We start from the raw sequence: 20,221 nt of genomic DNA on the forward strand, positions 1-20,221 counted from the left end.
TTTTTTTTAATTCCATATCATCCTGTAAAATAGGTAATATTGCAATTTCTGACCACGCTGCTGTATATATGGAAACTAAGGTGAGGAACAGTGGGACATCCCCTCGGCATTGGCGTATGGGCCCCTTCTTAATGAAAGATAGTAAATTTGTAAAGTACTTCTCTCAAGGATTTAAAACTTTTTTAGAAATTAATTCAGGTACAGCTAGCAACCCGTCAATGATGTGGGAGACCATCAAAGCTTACACGCGAGGCTTGATCATCTCCTACTCAGCGACCCAGAAGAAATTAAAGGGAGAACAACAGCGTCTGCTTGAAGCCCGCTTAAAAGCGGCTGAAACAGCATACACTGATAGACCTTCTATTATTAAATTGCAAAGGATTACAGCTCTTAGGACAGCTCTAAATACTACACTTGCTCAAACGGCTAAGAGGGAAATATTATTTGCAAAGCAAAGGTTATATGAATATGGCGACAAACCGGGTAGATACTTAGCATTTCTTGCAAAGAAAAAAAAGGCCCCTCAGACTATTACGTCTATCCAGGAAAGTACGGGTATTTTGACTCATGATCATAAAAAGATTAGTGCGATCTTTAGAGAATTTTATTCTGAGTTATATAAATCACAGGATTGTGAAGATAGGACGAAGAGGATGCAGTCATTTTTTAAAAATTTGACTTTTCCAGGCCTAACTCCGGAACAAGTATCGGTCCTAAATGCTCCTCTTACACTCCAAGAAATACTTGATGCAATTAGGCAACTTCAGAATGCTAAGGCAAAGAATTTACAGAAATATTGGCTGGTCCACTTATGGACATGTATAACTATGCATATAGTCAGGGCTGTCTCCTGCCTTCGCTGAAAGAGGCAAATATCTCTCTTATCCTTAAAAAAGGAAAGGACCTAGAAGATTGTACATCATACAGACCAATATCCTTGCTAAATGTAGATTTTTAAATCCTTTCTAAAATGTTAGCACTGAGACTAGAAAGGATACTGCCACATATTATAAAGGAGGATCAGACGGGGTTTATTAAGGGCCGTAGATCATCCAATAATATTAGAAGGGCTCTGAATATGATTCAAGCCTGTCATCAGGGAAAGATACCAAGAGTAGTGGTTTCATTAGACGCGGAAAAGGCACTTGATAGGGTCGAATGGTCATATTTGTTTTACACATTGGAAAGGTTTGGCGTTGGACAGGTGTTTACCAAATGGGTCTCAACATTGTATAGTGATCCCAAAGCAGTTGTGGTTACCAATGGATTAGGTTCGGATAGCTTCAGTGTGGGTAGGGGCTGCCGTCAGGGATGTCCCCTCTCGCCATTGTTATTTATGCTAATAATTGAACCATGAGCAGAAGCTATACGAGCTGATCCTAATATAGTGGCCCCTTTATGCAGATAAAGGGTATTCCTCAGTAACCCTCTGATGTCCATACCTCGCCTAATCCAAGTTATCAATACATTTAGTGCATTCTCAGGCTATAAAATTAATTTATGAAAATCGGAGGCTATGCCAATGGGTGGTCTTGCTATGATACCCCGCTTAGCGGACGGATCCCATTTTCCCTTTCGTTGGAGCCCGGAGGGCTTCTTATATTTAGGCATTTTTATTACTCCAGTATTTGGTCAGTTGTATAAGGCTAATTTTGTGTATTTACTGGAAAGGATAAGGCAGGACCTCCAGCGATGGGGAGACCTACGAATTTCCTGGTTGGGTAGAATAGCACTAATTAAAATGAATGTCCTGCCCCGTCTCCTATACCCTATGAGAATGCTTCCGGTGATGCTGCCGAGGACGGCTTTATGTAAATTATATGGCTGGCTGGGTTCCTTTATCTGGAATCATAGGTGGCCCCTCATTAAGCTGAAGAAGCTACAGCTTCCAAAGGCAAGGGGAGGATTGGACTTCCCAGACTTTAGGAAACATCAGTTAAGTTCCCTATTAAGTTACATAGCTGATTGGGTCTTGTCTGATCCACAATCAATCTGGTTGGACATCGAGGCCTCTCAAGTAAAATACCCACTTATTAACCTTTTATTCTCAGACAAGAGGAAAATCATTACAGATCACTGTAAAAACCCTATAACACTAAATACAATCAAGGCTTGGAATATAATGCGGCAAAATGAGGCCAATTCCCCTAAAACATCCCCCTATGCACCTATAGTGGGAGCATGGGGATTCCAAATATGGGATCAGGATCTGGGACTAGAAATCTCCACAGAAACGTGGAATGATATCTGGGAAAATGCTAGAAGAATTACTATTTGTAACAGAACCCAGGCTATCCAGCTGAAGATACTTCATAGGGCCCATATAGCACCGGTTCGATTGGCAAAATTTAAGGCAGGAGCATCTCCAATGTGTCCTAAATGCAAAATAGAGGTGGGCACTCTTGTACATTGCTTATGGACCTGTCATAAGATCCGTAGATATTGGACTATAGTAGCAAGTACCCTGACAGAAATTTTAGGAACGGAAATTAAAGTGGACGCTGTATCTCTCCTCTTGGGCTTTTCGAACTTTCCCTCCCTGGACATGTACGGGAAGAGACTATTTTCTATCCTCTCTTTCTTGCAAGGAAAAATATTTTGGTGAACTGGGCGGCTGAGGGCCCCCCTGGATTTTCAAATTGGCACAGACTAATTATGGAATGTATTCCCCTTGACTTCCTTACAAATATGGTGCACCGAAAGATCGAATTATTTTATAAAATATGGCAGCCCTTTTTGAATTACATAAATGCAGATATTTCGGCTATCCTAACAAGGGCTTTTATTTAATTGAGCTTACAAACCTGGCTGGTCCGGGGCCCCTCGGGGGAGGAATCCCGCACGAATATGGGTTTTAATACATCTGATGTTAACACATTCCAAGCATGTAAGAGACTTAAATATACACCCTGGTTAGTTGTAGGTTAGATTAGTAGATAGTTGAGTTTTGTTTGTTTTTTTTTCTTCTTTTTCGTTTTTTTTTGTTTTGTTTTTTTTGTTAAATTTTGGCTATTGTATATTTGAGCTAATTGTATATCAATGTTTATATCTGAGAGTTTTGTTTATTTTTGTAAACTTGTAAAAATGTTAAATTTCTAATAAAAATATCTATAAAAAAAACCTTGTAGCACAATTGATAAACCTTGGTTTCCTGTCCCTCCATATTCCTATTACTTTCGAGAGAAGAGATGATTTAGATTCTGACATTGGTTTGTGTGCCACAACTGTTGACGTGATAGAGGTTAGCTAACTTAGCACAAGCAGTGATCAAAACTGCAATCATCCTGACCTTTGTGGCTCATTAAGGTAAGTTATGGTAGTGCAGTTGTTTTGATCGTGATCAAGTATCTAACATCATGAACTTAGTGGACCCTCTTGTGATGCAGTAGTAGTGTTCCTACCCCTGGACCAAGAAACTTAGGTTCAAATCTATGTTCTATGGACAAATGTTCGGCACAACATCGTGGGCCGAAGGGCCTGTTCTGTGCTGTATTGTTCTATGTTCTATGGACAAATGTTCGGCACAACATCGTGGGCCGAAGGGCCTGTTCTGTGCTGTATTGTTCTATGTTCTAAATCCCACCTGCTCCAGAGGTGTGTAACATCATCTCTGAACAGAATAATTAGAAACATATTTTAATTTTTTTTTAAATTGCATTAAGTATGACCATATTGTCAAGTCTATCACCAGGAAAAGTGATTGTGGAATCTATTGGATTATTGTAAAGATTTTTTTTGTTTTCCATCAAGGGAAGGAAAAACCACTCATATTCAACCTTAGTCCACACCATGTGGCTCATTTTTAATGCCTTCTGAAATGGTCCAGCAAGTCACCTTTTTGAGCGAAGAATGTGGCTTCATCAGTGTAATACAAATTCATTGTGCCACTACCCAACAAACCCTCATGCAGCTCCATAAAACAGAACCATAAAATATTGAGGTATTTCATTTAGCTTAAAGATTCTGACTTACTACTGGTTCATTTCCAGCAAACTGTGGTAATGGGCATTCTGGGATGTCTCCCCATTCTTCATAATGATCTTTGCAGTATGTAACATTGTGCTCCTGAAGACTCTGACGGGTTTGTCCTCGAACAATGCGGCTGAAACACAGGATCGCACAATCAACTATTTACTGCCTAATTTTATGAAGGATTTTTGGAAATTAAAATATAAATTCAATATTTTAAACATCCTTATTGTTTCTATAATTTTCAATTATAGTTTTATATAATAAATCTATTACAGTTTTTCTATCACAAAATATAATTTATAATCTTTATCCTAAACATCTGTTATTATTGATTTTAATTACAAATACATTCAGTAGAATATCAATTTAACAGTCCTTAAGATAACTTATTTGTCAGGTGAAAATGTTTGGTATGAAAACACATTGCATACAATCTTCTTAATATCATAAATAATACAGAATTACAATATCTGTTGGGTGATGATAGAACAGTTAAAGAAGTGTCCATAGTACATTAAATTACATTAACTTTGCTCTCTACTCAATCAAAGAAAAAAAGGTGAATTTATTAAAAACAATTAGTTTATATTTTAACCATTCATATTAAATCAGAGAATGTGTCATGGCTGGATAATGTTGCTTTGGTGGCCCAGAAGTTTAATATCACTTTGAATGGGAACTCCATCATATCAAACAATATCAAAATATCAATATAAAAAAAACACAAATTGAAATTTGTTCAGCCAAAATATTGTCAAATAAAAAAAACTGATCTGATTAAAAGTCACTCTTATACCAAATATAATAATCTTAAACTGCTTTTATGCATCAAGAGACGCAAGTGGTTTAAAATTGTCATAGGTTATAACATAAATGAAGTAGGCCCATCTTTCCTGTGCCAGCTCTTTCAAATAGGCAATCAATTAATCCTACTCCCCTTCTCTTTCCCCTTTTCCCTGATCCTAAACTTTCTCAAATCTGCTGACTTTGGTGGCACAGGGAGTATGGGCATCAACCATTTCCTGGAAGTGGGTTGTTCATTTAAATATTTTAATGAAGTTGTGTGCCTCAGATTTTATTTGTCTTTCCAGTTTAACATAAACCAATTGTGTCTTCTGGATTCCTGATAAATCAACAGTTAAAAGGAAGTGCGGATTGTTGTGCTTATCAGCGATGAGAAGCAGGAATACTTCATCCCAGCAATCCAGAAAGCCCGCTGCACCTTGATCAAATCGCAAAACACAAAAATTTGCCTTATGATTTTTTTAACCTAGTTCCACTTCTCCCACTGTGCCCTTGCATGTTCTTCCTTTTCAGAAACTATCAAAGTCCCTCTTGATTGTCTCAATTCAAGCTATCTCTACTACCATCTGAGGAAGTGCATTTCAGTTCCTAACCATGAGAAATATCAAAATTCCAATATTTTGTATGTTTTTTTCTCTCTGCAAAGACAAAATATATAACTGATTTAGAATCTATGTATTTATAGATAATTTTAAATGAATAAAGCATGTTTATGAAATTTTTAAAAATCCTAGCATGTTTAAAATTAAAATTGCAATCCGCTAAACACACTCAGAACACTAAATTAGACTTGTCACTTCCAGAGCTGGGTTCAAATCTAGTCATGACTGCCAAATAATTGTCTCCTCTGTATGTGAACTGTGCCTTTGTCAACTGAATTTTCATTGCCAATTCCCACAGTGCATATATTACATATAGTATAAAATGGTGCCATCAATTTGCCTGTATCACTTAAAAGGCCATACACTAGTTGATGTGAGAAAAAACAGCCAGATCTTCTTGAGGATAACACCACATCGAAGAATGACCCTCCTCACTCTATCTGTTTCAAGTTCTCGACCAGAATTAGAATGCTAGTTGCTTCTGGGCTACACTCTCTGCTGTTATGTTGCCCAACGTATTGGGTCCTAAGCCACCAGTCAGGATGACTTCCGCTAAAATTCCTGTTGAGCAAAAACAGACTCAAATGCGAGAATCTCCTTAGAATTCCTTCCTCTTGATCTTGATCTAAGATTTAAGTATGTAAACTCATAGGAAACTGTAGTCTTGCATCTCCTTTAAAATGATGTATTTAGTTTATAATGTGACTCCTGAAGATTCCTATTAAATGCATCACACTATACTTTTCTGCATTAAGTTTTATCTGCCCATATCACTATGCCATATGTATCCTCCAGAAATCTATGGCTACCTTCCTCACTGATACCACATTTCTATTTTGTCATCTGAAAACTTTGAAACTGTGACCTGCATAATTAAGTTCAGGCCATTAGTATGTCAGAAAGAACAACTGTAACACTGACCCCTGAGGAACTCTATTGCATACTTCCCTCCAATCTGAAAAGCACCTGCTCACTCTTACTCTCTACTTTCTCTGCCTTAGTCAATTTTGCATGCAATTTCTGTTCAGTTCTGGCATTACCCTTTTTTAATGCCATGTGCTTCAGTTTTTTCTAACAAATGCATTATGTGTACTTTATCAAAAACCCGTTGGCAATCAATGTGGACAACATCATCTACACTATGTTCAGCAACTCTATTATTTTGACAAAAGTGCTTAATCAATTTTGTCAAACACAATTTTCCTTTAACAATCCATAAAGTTTGTCATTTATGAACATTTATTTTTCTTAGCAACTATTAATTAGAAGCTACATTTAATAACGCACAAGCCCATGTTTTATGTAGATAAAAATAATTGGTGCAATATTATTTTTTCCTTTTTAATTAGGGGAAAGGGAATCTTGGAGACTTGGAAAATCGTAAGACATTGGAGCATTGAGACAAGGTAGCTGTCTCACTAGCCCGAATAAAAGGGTTTCCATTTTAAAAATGCTACCCTGGATTCACAGGTTTGACTGGCAAAGGCTAGGAAGCACCATATTTCTTCCAGGGTGGATGTATACCCCAAGAAGGAGCCTCCACAGAGAATGGAAAGAGGGCTTAATATCTGGAATATAGTACTGAGTAGATAGGAGCAGTGATGAAATAAATTCAATGACCTCATTCAGATGGACAAAATGAGTGCAGCTGAACATCAAATCTCAGACCCCTAACACTAGTCAGGAAGCACAACTTGACCCTATGTCTCACTCGTATTCACCGCATTCATGACACAAATACACACTCACAATCTCTGCATGCTTCAGCAAGCCTATTACTATTTAATTGTGTCAGACATGTCATTAAAGCATTCTGACATGCAGACATTGAATTTCTGCCCTCTTTCATGCAGGAAAATGTAATCGTCACCAGGAAACCGACTGACAAGATCAATGCAGGACCAGCACACCTGGATTCCCCTGGAAGAGATAGCGAATTGAATTATTAAGCTCAAAGCCATAGAGCCCATGACACCCACTACTGCTGAAGTCTTCATGGATGAATTTGCTGCCTTATGCATCAATTTCATTTATTCTTCATACTCATCTGAAAAAGGCTATCAATTAGAAACTGCTAATAGAGTGACCATTAGCCAACTCAACTCTTCCCATATGATTTCAAGTTTACGGACAGTCAAAAACTGCTATCTGAATAGCCACTGCAACCTCATGAAGAAGTATAAATAGATCTTTAACAAGGAAACATCATCATTTGACCTTAAAGTGGCTGCCACCTTTTCAGATATTTGCAAAAGGAATAGTATAAAGGCGACTGCAGATTTGGGATCTGCATGTGGTAAATTGGAGACGTGAGTGGGAAGTATTGGACTGGGGAAAAAGGCCTACCATTCAATGGGAACTGCCAGAATAGTGAGACATTCACTGAATAGAATTTCTTGTTATGATTACACACCAACTCCACATTGATTAAGAGGTAGCTTTGCAAATGTGATAACTTTCAGATTGATGTAAAGGCTTTGAGTATCACTCTGACATTGGTGGGCCCAGCGCAAATGGCGGCAAGGCAGTGACGGAGGACATATGCCCAACAGCAAAAATGGTGCCTGAAGAGTGGCAATTTCAACATTGGTAGGGTTCAATGTAGGTGGCTGCGAGGCAGTGGCGGAGGGATGGCAACCTAGGTGTCGTTGATGATGAGCCTACTCAGGATTGATGAATTCTGTTTAGGCTATAGCTTTCTATTTTTCATCTTACTCTTAAAACGTGGCAACAGCCAAAAAGCTTTTCACTGTATTTTACTGTTTTTCTCACTGTAAAATATACATGACATTACATAATTTATTCATTCATTTATTCAGCTCTATAGTCAATCATGCCCTGTACCATTAGGAAGCCTGATACTTGGCAAGTCCATATGTCCTTTCATTCTGGTGTTTCCACTTCAGGGAGGAATCCACTTTTCTTTTATACAAAATAGTTCTTTTAGGGTAGTACAGTTGTTCAGTGGTTAGCACTGCTGTCTCACAGCACCAGGGTCCCAGGTTTGATTCCAGCCTTGGCTGACTGTCTGTGTGGAGTTCGCACGTTCTCCCCGTATCTCCGTGGGTTTCCTCAGGATGCTTTGGTTTCCTTCCACAGTCCAAAGATGTGCAGGTCAGGTGAATTGGCCATGCTAAATTGCCCGTAGTGTTAGGTGCATTAGTTAGAGGGAAATGAATCTGGGTGGGTTACTCTTTGGTGTGGACTTATTGGGCTATTTCCACACTGTGGGGAATCTAATCTAGACAATATTTCTATGACCTCCTTAATGCTTTTATGCATGACAAATTGAGACACATTGCTCAAGGCACTTGTGCCTATCTGTGGAATAGGATATAAGGGCATTGGTGACTGGGAGGTCTGTTCTTGCCCTAGCTTGAGGCATTAGATCATTATGGGAGAGGTGACACAACTTTGTGAAATGTAGTCTCCTCTGTTCCCGTAATAGGACTGACTTTCCGGGAAGACATTTTGCAAGCATGGTTCTCTCTAGTCTGCATGCATGCATAACCACGCAGCAATCTAGGGAGTACCCTGCCGGAGGAAAAGAAAGACAGTGTGTAAGCAGTGTCTGTATTAAAATTGCATATATATGGCCATGTAACATGGTACAATGGATTGTACTATGCACAAATAGATTGCATGGAATCATTAGAATGACCACTGTGGGTAGAATCTTCTAGGGAGAACCAACATTTCTTCTATTTTCACAGAACTTTCCCTATTTGCCTGCTCCACTGCATGATACAGAACAAGTGACAATACAACTATTGCCTCCACTTATATAAGGCAGTTACTTCCCGCACAATTGGTGGTCAGAAAAGTTCTTAGTGTAAATCAACCTCTGCGTTTGGAGCGATTTTTAAAACTTTAAAGTTTGATCTATACATCAACGTCTATGAAATATTTGACTACCAGGTATTTCATAATGAACTTTCTCCAAATTAACTACTGTAAAGGAGAAGATCACCGTTGTGTATTATTAATAACAAACTAAACTTAAATATATATAGGAATGTTATTAGAATTTACGACAAACGTAGAACACAATACATTTTCTAAATTGACATTCAGAATGAGATTTTGTTTATAAATTAACTCAGTCCTTCTGATTCACGCAAATAGCTTCACATTTTAACCCATCAATTTCTTCATAACTTAAAAGAAACTTTGATCAGATTTTCACTGTGTACTCTCATATCTCCTTTAGGTATACTTCATATATCATAAATAAGGATTTAGAGCTTAAATTTACAGCATGTGCTTTGTTGTTAAAGATTAATTCATCAAAATGTGATTCAAAATGCAATAAATATCATTGCAATTGTTATAACTACAAACACCTATTTTTAATTGCTTAAATGTATAATTAGAATGTAAATGGACTCACATTTTTCTCATATGTTCACAATGCTGATGCCACCTGTTTTGTCTGTTGTCAAGGTAAAAATTAATTGCCAGAAATGCTTACCTTTGTCACTTCAATATTGCATGAACATCATAAGCTAACAAATAAAAAATACACTTACCCAGACCCATGAATGATGAGACCAATAAAAAATATAATGAAGAGATGGTGAGTGAACCAAAACACTTCATAAAATGACTTCACAATAACCCACGTGGAAGAAGTCACCATCAGAACGAAAGCCACAGTAATAATGATGCCAGTCACTCCAGCTGCACTACTTAATAGCTCTTTCACTGGGTTCTGGAAATACAGACAGTATCACATAAGTAATCATAAGTAAGTTTTTTTCTATTTCAGAATTGAATCATGATGAACATCTCTTATACAAAAATCTATATTAAATCCCATAAATGTAATTTCCTGGATGCCAAGCTCAAAGTAAGAAGTTTGTAAGACTTTGCTCAACTTCCTATAAATCTACCTCTAAACCTTACATTTACTTCTGACTTAACTCAAAAAAAATGAGGAGCAAATAAGATGTGATTCTACATTTTAATTGATTGTCATATTCGATCATTAATACGACTTCAATTATGAAACATGTTAAACTTTCATTAAACATATGCAATTTCTACACACACACACAAATAGGAACTTTGTTTCTGCATAAATTCTTGACATTGGGAAGAAATATGGTAAAATTCAGAAAGATAAACAGCTGCTAAAAACATCAATTTTACAGCGTATTTTAATTTAGTTTTGTTAAAACTAAGCAATTGATATTTGCAAACATATTATTTAAATAATTCAAATGGCTTTCCATTTTATCAACTAAAGCTAATGATTCCATTCTTTAACCCATTATCTTCATTCCTTAGTTTAATCAATTAAGAATCCAATGTTTGTTTACAAAGCCAGGCCCTTATATAACCAGCTAAACTTAGTAATGCAAAACATAAATCATAATATTAATTAGTCACTTAAACCATTTGAAAGGGTAGATTCAACAATTATGTACATTTAGATATTGCACAGAAATCTCCAGTTGGGTAGTGTGCATTTTATAAACAGTACATAATACTCAGATCTGTAAAAGAAAATGAATTATTATGTACATTACTTCAGTTTTTAAACTGACAGCAATTTGTAATTTCTCTCCTCTACAATGGTTGGAATTAGAGCGAACATACCGTGTCATACGTTCTGATGGGGTTGAGGTAGTTTTCACTGGAGTTCTTCCCAATGCTGGAAAGCCTGATCAGTAAGTCTTTGGCAACAGGTGAATAACTTGCGTGGTATCGTTCAAGATTGAACAGATGTGCAATTACATGAATAACTAAATGTTAAGACACAAATATTTTATTTTCTACACTTAGGTAGCTTTATTTCATAAAATTATCTATACAATGGTTTGCAAATAGGGGCGGGATTCTAACATCATGTTGGGGATGTGGTGGGAGGTAGGAAGGCTTGTAAAATGGGGTGAGTAAGTAGTGTGTCTGTCAACTTTCCATTGTCATGTTGTTCTGCCAACACTGGGAGCTGCAGGGTATCACATAGAGAACATTAGTGGTCAAATTAAGCCACTTTAGTGGTCAAATAAGGGCTTCTTCCTGTCTTCGCTGTAATTCTGTTAATGATAGGAGGACTCCTCCATCTGGGAGAGTTTGAGATAAGTAATGGAGGCCTTTTGGCAGATCCCAAGGGCCCTTTCTTTTCAGGCAATCCTTGGTCCAGAGAGGTGTTCCTGACCAATGGCAATAATGCCACCTGACCTCGTGATTACCATCATTTTATTCAAAGTTTGTGTGGCCTCAGCACTGGAAAAAAATGTATATGTAGATATCAGATAATGCCAGCAATGATTTGGCTGTGTTGTCTACTGTGAAAAAAATTCTGCCAATGCCATTGGCAAAGAACAGAGGCTTAGGTTGTGCATTAGTTATGTACATAATATTTAGAACCTTAGCTTGAGTCAATACTTGCAGAACATGGAAGAAATTGGAGAAAGCAAATAAACAAACTGAACTCTGTGGCATTTCCAAAACTCCAGGCTTCATGAAATATAGCAGTTGAAGAGAAGCAAGAACAAATGGAATCAACAGGTAAATGTTTTGCTGGCACAGCTTGTGAGTCAGGAAAAGAATGTATGTTTACTGTAGGTTCAGGGACACTGGGAGCTTGAGACGCAGTGGATGGCTGGCTATTGGATCAAAGTTTCTGTAGATACATTTGGTGTCTGATCAAAGACACATTGGAGTGGCTGGACAGATACTGGGGAGTGAGTGACATCAGAGGGGCTGTTCACTTCATGTCGAGGGCTATTGAATTAATACCAATTTATCTAAATATTTTTACAATGAATAAATATATAATTATAGTTTAAAGTGTAAGAGAAACCGAGGTTTGGGACAACTGTAATGTCAAAAAGCAGCTTCTTCATTCAAGGTATGTGAACAGAATTATATCCTGGTTTGGAAATTCATGTGATCTGTATTTTCCAAGGCTTTATTGATGTGTGCTAAATATGGGATTTAGATTTTGGATTGTATCTGGCTTTATCCATGAATTTGGGCAAATTAGGTCCTACTCTGAATTTCATGACATTTTGGCTGTACGTACAGGGAGACAATGTGGGGAGGTATTGACCTAATGGTAATATTAGTTGGCTATTACGCCAGAGACCCTAGGAATGACCTGGGTTCAAAACCCACCACAGCAGATGATGGAATTTGGATTCAATTAAAAAGAGTCTAATGATGACTATGAATCAATTATCAGGAAAAACACATCAGGTTCACTAATGTCCTTGAAGCAAAGAAACAACCATCCTTGTCTGGTGTGGAGGTGCCGCTGTTGTACTGGGGTAGGCAAAGTCAAAAGGTGAGGCACTGGAAAAACACAGGTGGTCAGGCAGTATTCGAGGAGCAGGAGAGTCAAGAGAGTTTTGGGCATAGGCCCTTCATCAGGAATGTGGTAGGAGGAAGGGGGCTGAGAGATAAATAGGAGGGGAGGTGGTGCTGCAGGGAAGCTAATTAGGAAGCCAGTAGGCAGATGCAGGTGGGTGATGGTGATAGATCGGAGAGGAGGATGGAGTGGATAGGTGGAAAGGAAGATGGACATTTGGGACAGTTCAATAGGGTGGTGCTAAGTTGGAGGGTTGGATCTGGGATGTGGAGGGGAGAAGGGAAGATGAGGAAACTGGTGAAATCGATGTTAATACTGTGTGGTTGGAGGGTCCCAAGGCGGAAGATGAGATGGTCTTTTTCCAGGCATTGGGTGGCTAGGATTTGGCAATGGAGGAGGTCCAGGACATGTATGTCCTTGATGGAGTGGGAGGGGGAGTTGAAATGGTTGGCCACAGGGCGGTGGGGTTGTTTGGTGTGTGTGTCCCAGAGATGTTCTCTGAAATGTTCCACGAGTTGGTGTCCTGTTTTCCCAATGTACAGGAGACAACATCGAGAGCAATGGACACAGTAGATAAGTTGGAGGAAAATCTCTGGCGGATGAGGGAGGATCCTGTGGGGCCTTGGATGGAGGTGAGGGGGGAGGTATGAGCGCAGGTTTTACACCTTTTGTGGCAGCAAGGGAAGGTGTCGACAGTGGAGGGGCGGTTGGTGGAGGGCGTGGAGGGGTGGTGGGGGGTCATGGACCTAACAAGGGATTCTTGGAGGGAATGTCCTCTGTGGAATGCTGATGGGGATGCTGATATATCTTCAGTGGTGGGATTTGACTGTAGTTGGCAGAAATGGTGGAAGATAGGTGGAGTGGAAGGTGACGACCAGTTGGGGCTATAGAGTCATGGAGTCATAGAGATGTACAGCATGGAAGCAGACCCTTCAGTCCAACCCGTCCATGCTGATCACATATCCCAACCCAATCTAGTCCCATCTGCCAGCATCCGGCCAATATCCTTTTTGCAGTTGGAGGGGTGGAGTTCAAGGGCAGAGATACAGGAGCTGGAGGAGATGAGCTGGAGGGCATTATTGACTACGTAGGGTGGGGGGAGGGAGAAAATTGCACTCCTTGAAATAGGAGAAGGTATAAAACCTGCACTTTCACCTCCATTCAAGGCCCAAAAGGATTCTTCCACATCCAGCAGAGATTTTCCTACACATCTACAGTGTCCGTTGCTCTCAATGTGGTCTCCCCTATATTGGGGAGACAGGATCCAACTCGTGGAATGTTATAGAGAACATCTCTGGGACAGACGCACCAAACAACCACATCAACCAGTGGCCAACCACTTTCCCTCCCCCGTTCCGCTCCACCAAGGACATGAAAGTCCTAGGCCTCTTCTACTGCCAAATCACAATGACCCGACGCCTGAAGGAAGACCAACTCATCTTCCACCTTGGGACTCTCCAACCACATGGCATCAACATTGATTTCACCAGTTTCCTCATCTCCCGTCCCCCACCTCATCCCAGATCCAACCCTCCAACTCGGCATCGCCCTCTTGAACTGTCCTACCTGTCCGTCTCCCTTCTCACCTATCTGTTCCATCCTCCGCTCCAACCTATCACTATCGCTTCTGCTCCTCAGATGCTGCCTGACTTGCTGTGCTTTTCCAGTGCCTCATTTTTCGACTCTGATCTCCAGCATCTGCAGTCCTCACTTTCTCCTGGGGTGGACAAGGTTAAAAATCACATGACACCAGGTTATAGTCCAACAGGTTCATTTGGAAGTGCACATTTTTGAAATGCTGCTCCTTCATCAAGTAACAGCACACTGAAAGCTTGTACTTGCAAATAAACCTGTTGCACTATAACCTGGTGGTTGTGATTTTTAACTTTATCCTCATGTGGCTTGGTTTTGTTTAATTCCGAACACTTTATTTAAAAAAAATATGTTAAAGACCTGGATAGAGTTCAAAGGGGATTTGCTAGAATTATACCAGGAGTGAGGAATTTTAGCTACAAGGAAAAATTAGAGAAATTGGGCTAATTCTTCTTGGAGCAGAGAAGATCAAGAGGTGACCTTATTGAAGTGTTGAACAAATTATAAACAATTTTCACAGGATAAAGAACGATATTCTGCTTCCACCATTTGGTATGTCAGTAACTAGGGTTCACAATTTCAAGACTGTCAGCAAGAGAGCTAGGAGTGATATGAAGAGAAACTTTTTTTCTCAGAGAGTTGTTAGGATCTGGAATGCGTGGCCTGGGAGAATACTGGAGGCAGATTCCATAGGAGATTTTAAAAGAGAGCTGGATATATGTTTGAAAGTGGTGAATTTAGAGGGCTATGGAAATAGGGCTGGAGAATGGGAGTAGCTGGGTAGCTCTTTTGGGAGCTGGTACAGACACAATGGGTCAAATGGCCTCCTTCTGTACTGTATAATTCTATTGTAGATACAGAAACAAATGATAACTAGTGCATCAAGAAATAAATAATTAGAACAATTTGATTTAAAGAGGCAAGTTGGAGGGAATCCTGAAGGACAGGATGTACATGAAAAAGCAAGGACTGATTCGGGATACTCAACATGGCTTTGTGCATGGGAAATCATGTCTCACAAACTTGATTGAGTTTTTTGAAGAAATAACGAAGAGGATTGATGAGAGCAGAGTGGTAGAAGTGATCTATAAGGACTTCAGTAAGGCATTCGATAAGGTTCCCCATAGGAGACTGGTTAGCAAGGTTACATCTTATGGAATACAGGGAGAACTAGCCATTTGGACACAGAACTGGCTCAAAAGGAGAAGACAGAGGGTGGTGATGGAGGGGTTGTTTTTCAGAGTGGAGTGCCACAAGGATCAGTGCTGGATCCACTACTTTTCATCATTTATGTAAGTGATCTGGATGTGAGCATAAGAGGTATAGTTAGTAAATTTGCAGATGACACCAAAATTGGAGGTGTAGTGGACAGTGAGGAAGGTTTCCTCAGATTACAATGGGATCTTGATCAGATGGGCCAATGGGATGAGGAGTGGCAGATGGAGTTTAATTTAAATAATTGCGAGGCGCTGCATTTTGGGAAAGCACATCTTAGCAGGACTTATACACTTAATGGTAAGGTCCTAACGAGTGTTGCTGAACAAAGAGACCATGGAGTGCAGGTTCATAGCTCCTTGAAAGTAGAAATCGCAGGTAGATAGGATAGTGAAGAAGGCGTTTGGTATGCTTTCCTTTATTGGTCAGAGTATTGAGTACAGGACTTAGGAGGTCATGTTGCAGCTGCAGAAGGACATTGGTTAGGCCGCTTTTGGAATATTGCATGCAGTTCTGGTCTCCTTCCTATAGGAAGGACATTGTGAAACTTGAAAGGGTTCAGAAGCAATTTACAAGGATGTTGCCAGGGTTGGAGGATTTGAGTTATAAGGAGAGGTTGAATAGCCTGAGGCTGTTTTCCCTGGAGAGTTGAAGGCTGAGGGGTAACCTTATAAAGGTTTATAAAATCATGAGGGGCATGTATAGGGTAAATAGACAAAGTCTTTTCCCTGGGGTTGGGAGTCCAGAACTAAACGGCATAGGCTTAGAGGGGAGGGGAAAGATATAAAAGAGTCCTACGGGGCAACCTTTTCACGCAAAGGGTGGTGCATTTATGGAACGGGCTGCCAGAGGAAGTGATGGAGGCTGGCTCAATTGCAACATTTAAGAAGCATCTGCATGGGTATATGAATAGGAAGGGTTTGGAGGGATATGGGACGGGTGCTGGCAGGTGGGACTAGATTAGATTGGGATATCTGGTTGGCGTGGATGAGTTGGACCCCATGGTCTGTTTCCATGCTGTACATCTCTATGACTCTATGACTCTAAGTTGTTTCAGTCTGGGAAATAAGGAACTAAAGGCCTTTAGACTAACCTCTATCAAAGAATGTTTCAAAGAACGAAGAAAAATCTTAATAACAGCAAACAAGCAAACAGCAACATAATTTTAATAATCAGCAAATATCTACCTGTATGTAGGATTATCATGTAGGCAACAATCTGATGAAATCTGATGTTTTTATCTAGTTGTTTTCTGATATTGCTTCGACAATACTGGGTTAAGAAAGTATATAAGAACATTTTAGGTATTAGCTAATAAATTTAGTGAAAAGCATGCCCTACATTTGACAAAGGAGAAAGCTAAATAGTTTTAAGTCACCTCATGAATGCAGTGAAATCGTTACCAAGTGATAGAAGTTCAAGATTTTCTTGAAGTTAAGATTCTCTAGTAATCTAATTCCAAAAATCCTGACAAAATGGACGGAATCATCCATTTTGCAGTTAACATCTGGCATTTGTTGTGGAAGTGGGAGTTACTGGCATCGTCCTTTCTCACATAGTCAGGTCACATGGGATTCAGGGTGAGTTTGCCAATTGGATGCATAATTGACTTAACAGCAAGAGACAGAGTAATGGTGGAGGGTTGCTTTTCAGAATGGAGGCCTGTGACCAGCAGTGTTCTGCAGAGTTTGGATCTGGGTCCTCTTTTGTTTGTCATTCACATAAATGATTTAGATGAGAATATAGTTCGTAAGCTTGCAGATGACACCAAAACTGGAGGCATAGTGGACAGTGAAGAAGGTTTTCTAAGATACAAAGGGATCAAATAGGTCAATGGGCTGAAAAAAGGCACATGGAATTCAATTTAGATAACAGCAATGTATTGCATTTTTGGTACAACAAACAAGGGTAGGGCTTATACAATTAATGATCGGGCCTTGGGTAGCGTTGTAGAACGGAGGGACCAAGGGATGCAGGTACATAATTCTTTGAAGTTTGTGTCACAAAAAGACAGGATGGTTAAAAAGGCATTTGGAACGCTTACCTTCATTGTTCAGTCTTTTATGTGTAGGAGTTGGGAAGTTGTATTGCGGTTGTGCAGGACATGGTGAGGCCTGTTCTGGAATACTGTGTCCAGTTCTGTACACCCAGTTAGAGGAAGGGGATATTATCAAGCTGGAGAGGGTCCAGACGTGATGATTGAGTGTTGCCAGGGTGTTTGCCAGGGTGTTGCTAGATATAGAAGATTTGAGTTGTAAAGAAAGGCTGAATAGGCTGGGACTTTTTTATTGTAGCGTAGGAGATTGAGAGGCGACCTAAAAGAAGTTTATAAAATAATGAGAGGTATAGGTAGAGTTAATGGTAGTTGTCTTTTGCCAACGATGGGGGTTTTTAAGACTAGATAGAATATTTTTAAGGTGAGAGGAGAGAGATTTAAAAAAGATACAAGGGGCAATATTTTTACACAGAGGGTGGTTCGTGTGTGGATTAAATACCTGAGGAAGTGGTGGATGTGGATATAATTACAACATTTAAAACACATTTGGATAGGTACATGAATAGAAAAGGTTTGGAGGGATATGGATCAAGAGCAGGCAGGTGAGACTAATTTAGTTTGGAATTATGTTCGGCGTGGACTGGTTGGACCGAAGGATCTGTTTCCATGCTGTGTGATTCTATGACTCTATATCTCTATGACAACACGTTACATATGCTGGCAGGGAGAAAACGGTCAATCTTATATGGCCAACAGGCAAAAAGTTCTTACCCCAACTAGGACCTTCTGAAGTTGAAGGGCACCTGGCCCTTCTCTTACTGCAAGCGAGGAGGGAACATTCAGGCTCTGTTGGTATTCCCGCACAGTGACCAAGCAGCTCAAGATGGCTAGGTCTAGAATCCTGCAGTAATGTCCTTGGGCTGAGATAATTGACTTCTAGCAATCACAATTATCTTTATTATGTTTAGAATGACTCCAAACAATGGAGAGACTTGCCACCAGTTCTGCTGGGGCTCCTTAATACCATATTATGTTGTTAAGTTAAAGACAGTCACTTTCATCTCATCTTTGAAATTCACTTCATGTTTAACTGAAGCTGAAATGAGGTCAAGAATTGAGTGACATTGCAAAATCCAAACTGAACAGGTTATTGTCTGATGGACCCTTTCTATCACTTTACTGATAATCAAGAATAGAGTGAGTTAGATGTAAATAATCACTATTTAAAAAAGCAATTTGGCGCTCCTTGAAGTCTTGGCTAGAAGTTATCTATCAATTAAAGAACATGGAGATAATTTGAACTTTGAATGATATTTGCTACATTTGCTTATATAAAATGGTTGCAATGCTTCAATTCTAAAAGTAATTCAATTGTTTCACAAAGGCAAGTTCTTTCTTCTTTATTTTTATCATAATTCAACAGCTCATGCTAATTTACAAATTTCATCTTACCCTCTGGTATACCGTAAGGATTTAACATTTCTATCATTACAGATAAATCTAATATATTTGATCTTTTCTGAGTAAAACTATGCCTAACTGTAGCAAAGGGTATAAACCTTAGGGTACTTTGATAAAATGATACGTACATTACACGATCCTCTCAAAAGTGAAATCAGATTTCGACTGACTGGCAGCAGAATCAGGAGACTGTTGAAGTTGAGACACATTGCAGATGCTCTTGACCAAGCCAATGCTGACTGATAGGAGGAATCAGACAAACATCTCTTGCTTACTACTAAAGGTAGATTAATGGTTCAACTAGATTAAACATAGTGAAATAACAATAACATAACACTTACCCCAAGCATTGCTCGGGTATAAATATATGCTGCTTCTTGTTCATACAGGAAGAAAGTATGGAGAAAAAGTAAAGTGTTGACTCCCAACCACAACAACTGTAACAAAAGAAGTTTTTATTTCACAAACTAGAAAGTCATGGCTTTTCATTTTGCAAGTTTGTCTAATTTATTTTAAATGGATTACTGTGGGGTAGCAAATGTTTAAAACATTGCAAAGGAATTTTATTTTAATAATAAATTTTAAATGTGCCCAAGTTAGCAACTAGGTTCACACTTTACTTAATAAACAGATGCAAATTAAAACCTTATGGTGTGAATATAATGTATAACATGATGTGCAACCTGTAGCTTTTGCTTTTCAATAATTGATCTAGATTTCTCAAAGAATGCGGTTAGTTCTGTTTCTTTGTAAACTTTCCAAAACTTACTTAAGCCTATAAAAAAACTAATTAACATTAAAGGTTCAGTGCTAAAGTTAGTTTTATTATTACTTGTAAAAATGAGTTCAAATATAGACTGATGTAACTCTACAGGAAGCATATTGATGAATTAACAAGTATAAAACTTACTAATATGATAAGCTTTGGACCATCATTCACAAACCAGTTTGCCATTGATCACGTAGAGCTGTGGCTTCAGTCTGTTCTCAGCTCCTTTACAACTGGTGTTCTGTTTTCTACCTACCCATCACTGTCATCTGTTGTTGAGGGGTAGAATTACTGAGGGTGCACTCTGGGAATCACAATCCTCTTTGATGGTCTGGTATTCACATATTTATTAAGATGTAGTACAATATTAAGAATTCCAACATCCCATAGTGTAGGCAATTATTAAAAAAACAAGCTCAAGCACTGGGTCTCAGTGAGTAAATTGATTTCTTTCATCTCATCAGAGGTAAGAATCCTATGTAAGAAGAGCT

At 39.0% G+C, this 20,221-nt stretch overlaps 1 protein-coding gene across 1 annotated transcript in view; it reads right to left on the reverse strand.

Annotated features, from left to right (window-relative positions):
* The window catches only part of LOC122553236 (NADPH oxidase 3-like), a 58,754-nt gene extending 38,838 nt beyond the window's left edge, over nt 1–19,916 (reverse strand). Inside the window, exons 1-7 of the mRNA XM_043696821.1 lie at nt 19,872–19,916; nt 19,303–19,398; nt 19,090–19,200; nt 16,692–16,776; nt 10,980–11,125; nt 9,908–10,089; nt 3,973–4,102 (exon numbers count right to left, since the gene is read on the reverse strand). Of these exons, the coding sequence (XP_043552756.1) occupies nt 3,973–4,102; nt 9,908–10,089; nt 10,980–11,125; nt 16,692–16,776; nt 19,090–19,200; nt 19,303–19,398; nt 19,872–19,916 (795 nt within the window). The remainder of the gene's footprint in view (nt 1–3,972; nt 4,103–9,907; nt 10,090–10,979; nt 11,126–16,691; nt 16,777–19,089; nt 19,201–19,302; nt 19,399–19,871) is intronic.
* Between the last annotated feature and the right edge of the window lie 305 nt (nt 19,917–20,221).

The sequence above is a fragment of the Chiloscyllium plagiosum genome, chromosome 9, assembly GCF_004010195.1.
Source record: "Chiloscyllium plagiosum isolate BGI_BamShark_2017 chromosome 9, ASM401019v2, whole genome shotgun sequence".
Classification (NCBI taxonomy): Eukaryota; Metazoa; Chordata; class Chondrichthyes; order Orectolobiformes; family Hemiscylliidae; genus Chiloscyllium; species Chiloscyllium plagiosum.